Source organism: Nansenia antarctica, assembly GCF_963989245.1.
Source record: "Nansenia antarctica genome assembly, chromosome: 6".
Lineage (NCBI taxonomy): Eukaryota > Metazoa > Chordata > Actinopteri > Argentiniformes > Microstomatidae > Nansenia > Nansenia antarctica.
In genome coordinates this window covers 63,848,620-63,852,592 of record NC_137676.1, presented here as the reverse complement: position 1 = coordinate 63,852,592, position 3,973 = coordinate 63,848,620, and the positions used below count along the sequence as shown (strand labels likewise).

At 41.2% G+C, this 3,973-nt stretch overlaps 1 protein-coding gene across 2 annotated transcripts; it reads right to left on the bottom strand.

The window, feature by feature from the left end:
* Positions 1–398: 398 nt before the first annotated feature.
* On the bottom strand, positions 399–2,923 carry lsm6 (LSM6 homolog, U6 small nuclear RNA and mRNA degradation associated). Of its 2 annotated transcripts, none has more exons than XM_080535414.1 (4): positions 2,883–2,923; positions 1,986–2,084; positions 1,357–1,470; positions 399–1,009 (listed from the first exon to the last, which is right to left on the bottom strand). In XM_080535414.1, exons 2-4 carry the CDS (start codon positions 2,077–2,079, stop codon positions 975–977), a joined length of 243 nt encoding a protein of 80 aa, XP_080391540.1. In that variant the 5' UTR covers positions 2,080–2,084; positions 2,883–2,923; the 3' UTR covers positions 399–974. The 2 variants fall into 2 exon arrangements, with proteins under 2 accessions (XP_080391540.1, XP_080391541.1); XM_080535415.1 differs by having other exon boundaries at positions 2,879–2,913.
* Between the last annotated feature and the right edge of the window lie 1,050 nt (positions 2,924–3,973).

Below are 3,973 nucleotides of genomic sequence, written 5' to 3'. Positions count from 1 at the left end.
ATTGATAATTGAGAGAAGAAAAAAAAAACACCGTTGGTCACACTCGACGTTTCTCATGTTACAGCAGTGATGAATTTATCCTCCCTGTGGAGAGTGTATCCAACCTGTCTCATAACATTGAGGGGAAAACGAATCATAAGTTACTTCTTTTTTTTTTAAATGCACGTCGCGGTTCATCGTCTGCCTATGTTTTATAGTCTCTTATGTTATTGGAAGCTGGCACTGCTCAAGTGGCCGATGCATTACTGGATTGAAGCACGCTCTCCATCAGCATGGCTTCATACCATAGGCTTAGTCATCGTATGGGACTGTAGATTATCATCATGCGACATTACTCATAGTCAGTCTGTCTTCATTGCAACTTGCCAAGGAAAAAAGATTTAGTCAGAGAAATTGAAAAGCCTTCAACCAAAGCAGTTTATTTCAACATCAAAGATCTTGAACTTGAGAAAACAGCACACTGTAATTGGTTTGAAACCATACAGGACGCTTATGAAGATGATGATAACATACCGGTAGTGTCCATTCCAGCCTTTATCACAGCACTAGTATCAATAACATCTCAACAGAGAGGAAAACAAGCATCTTTATCCAAATCAAACTCCCATTAACATTTATTGGCTTGTTGCACTTTAAAATGAAAAAAAAATAAAAAAACACTCTTCAGCTCAGACACCAACATAAAAAAGGACTTTCTTTTACAATTGTAAATATCAGTGACAAAATAAAGAATTAATTTAATTTAATTTAGCCATTTAGCAGACGCTTTTATCCAAAGCGACTTACAATTACGAATTACAGGGACATTCCCCCTGGAGTAACTGAGGGCTAAGTGCCTTACCCAAGGGCCCACTAGTAGTGGTGTGGCTTCAGGCGGGATTTGAACTCACAACCTTCCGATCACAAGTCCAACTCACTATCCACTAGACCCACCACTACCCCCTAAGAAGACGACATTCTGAAGACTCTGTTCATCACACCTTCCTCTTCTGGGTGCTGATGTATAACACTATGTATAACACTAAGGGGAGGGAGGAAATGAAAAACAATTAGAACAAACATGACAGGCAGAGCCACACTATTCATGTCAGTATACTGACTTGACATGTGCACTCGTCCAGAATCTAATACACCAGTGCATAGAGCAAATGTTGCAACATGTTCGGGCTAACGTCTAGAAATAAAACCAGTAGTGTGCAGGATAGGATTACAAAGTTAACGCACAAAATATTGCCAAATAAGGTAATTAAATTAGTTAAAACGTGAGGATAAAAAGAAGGTTATTCAATGTTTTATGTCACCAACGGGTAGTGTTGTGGGGTCACGGTGCATGTGAGGTGTGGTCGGAGGGCTCACCGTTGTTGCCTCTGAGGAAGGCGTCTCCATACTTGTTCTTCAGCTGGCCGTTGACGTACTCCTCCGTCTGCTCCACCGCAATGTTCATGTAGCCGTCCAGACACGCCAGCACACCTGGAGGAACAGAGGGGAAGGGTGTTCATGTACATTCTTTACCATTTAGTAGATGCTTTTATCCAAAGCGATTTACAATTAGAGATTACAGGGACAGTCTCTCTAGACTAGGGTAACTTAGGGGTAAGTGCCTTACTCAAGGGCACACTAGTGGTGGTGGTAAGTGGAAGGATGGAGAGAGAGGGTGGGGGGGGGGGGGGGGGGTGAAGACAAAAAGAAATAGAGGAAGAGAGACACAGACATCACCTTTTATTAATAAAATCGTACATCAATCAGGCTGTAAAGCATACACTTGCTGCACACGTAGTAGTACACCAGTGATACTAGTAGCTATAACATGTCAGTCAGCCAGGAGACCGTCCACAGATAGGCGTATATGCCTATTGATTGATGATGTGCCTGTTTACTATCTTTGACAGGTCCTAGTGAGCGAGACGGCACATCGGCAAAGAGACAGACTTTGACTCTTAAAATGCCACCAGCCAGCAAACAGGCAGGCAATGACTTTGGTTTACCTCTGTAATCCACACCAGAGTTGAGTTTGACCACCACCGGTCTCCCGATGATCTGCTTCAGGAAGTCACTGGGGGTCTGCTTTCTGAGACTCATGTTGTCTGTTGGGAGGGAATAGGACAAAATAAAACAGCAATAAGAATTGTGTCCACTGCATTGGTTAAACCTGGCCTGATTGACTGTCAACCAAAGATCATCTGGCAACATATCGTGAGCTTAGAATGATAAGGTTCTATCTCCGTTTAGGGCAGTTCAGAGATATTGAGCGTCAAAGTTTTCACATTCCATTATGTTTTGTGAGATGGAACCTTTGTATTTTATGAATTACTAACTAAAAAATATCAACATTTTAAAAACAACACCACAGAGGCATTAATAAACACCTAATGGATCAGAGTATGTAAAAAACTCAATTTTGACAAAAATTGAGATAGAACCTTATAATTCTAACGTCACGATGTGTGTTGTGGATATAAGCAGAGGGGATGCTGGCCGCTGACAGTGTTGTACTAACATAGCTAGCTAGCTATATTATTGAACCTAATCAGAGATGATCTGACAGGTTTTGAATATTCCAGGTTACTGTGGGGGCCAGGTGAACAGCATCTTTAGAAATGATCTTTCCCTAACCATCATTACTAAGCAAGCAAGCGCCTCTCAATGTACATTGATTCAGCAGGGAGACTGAGCTAGCAAGGCTAGGCTACCAAGCTAAAGGCTAACAGGCTGACATTAGCCCGGTTAATGCATGGAAGGTCCACCGCTGGGACAGAAAGCCTACCCGCAGATAACCCATAACACAACCTATAACGTTGCAGAAACACAGTCCATGTTTTGGACTCGTTGTGTTTGCGTGATATCTCTAGATTTAGCATTAGCTTGTTAGCATCCTTACCCACCTGTACGTGGAACGTTCGTAGCACGATTTCTCTTGTGTTTGTGGCTGTGAGAAAAGTGACCAATCAGATGCTTATACTGGTCTCGGATGTACGGCAGCTCAGGCAGGACAAAAATGTGCCATTAAAAGCTGTGCGTGTGGATTTTCCCTTTGTGTTGGGAATTAATTAGTTTTATTCCCACCATCGATTTAAATTAAAACAATTGGATGACTAAACTGGGTATTTTCCCATTAGAGTTCATATAGATAAGACGTTATAAATATTCATGGATACAAATACTGTACATTTCTGTCCCAGCCCAGATTCAGCTACTGCAGGCTATAATCAATGATTTTGAAATACATTAGTGTTATAAAACGTGGATGTAGTCTTTAACCACATGGGCCAGCCAGCCTATTATGCCTAGAAACACAGACACTATTATGAAACCACATCCCAATTAAATGCATGTACCGTAAATATAGTCTTAATATGTGTAATGCCTTCTAATATTCCTGTGATGATAATGGTGGGACGACATCAGGGCATTATGCTTTCATTGCCACTTATAGCTCCATTCATTAAAATTGTATGAGGAAATGGGCTCCAACCACTAACCACTATTTGATTCATGATCATCCATTTTATCTCACCAAAGCTCATAAGATAATGCAATATCATACAGATTAGCCTTAATGGAAATGGAAGATCCCCACTATGTTGTTCTTTGACCCTGCTAAACATTTATATATATATATATATATATATATATATATATATATATATATATATATATATATATATACAGAAGACAGGGTACACAGGGTATCTTTATGAAGATAAAGTATGTCACCTGATAACCCACAGAGGCTGGGTGCTTGACCCAAAAACCACACAGGTTTTTAAAGGTACATGAAAAATGAGGTTGGAAGGAAAGGAAGGGGAAGGGGAATGTATGGTGGAGAATGGATGAAGGGAGAGGAGGAGAGAGAGAAAGAGCCTGTGTATGTGTGTGTGTGTGTGTGTGTGTGTGTGTGTGTGTGTGTGCGTGTGTGTGTATGTGTGTGTGTGCATGCATGTGTGCGTACGTGCGTGCGTGCGTGTGTGCGTGT

Coding starts and splice junctions, on each gene's coding strand:
- lsm6 (XM_080535414.1), bottom strand. CDS start 2,079: ATGAGTCTCAGAAAGCAGACCCCCAGTGACTTCCTGAAGCAGATCATC. Junction 1,471..1,985: donor CTCTGGTGTGGATTACAGAG/GTAAACCAAAGT, acceptor CTGTTCCTCCAG/GTGTGCTGGCGTGTCTGGAC. Junction 1,010..1,356: donor CTTCCTCAGAGGCAACAACG/GTGAGCCCTCCG, acceptor TGTTATACATAG/TGTTATACATCAGCACCCAG.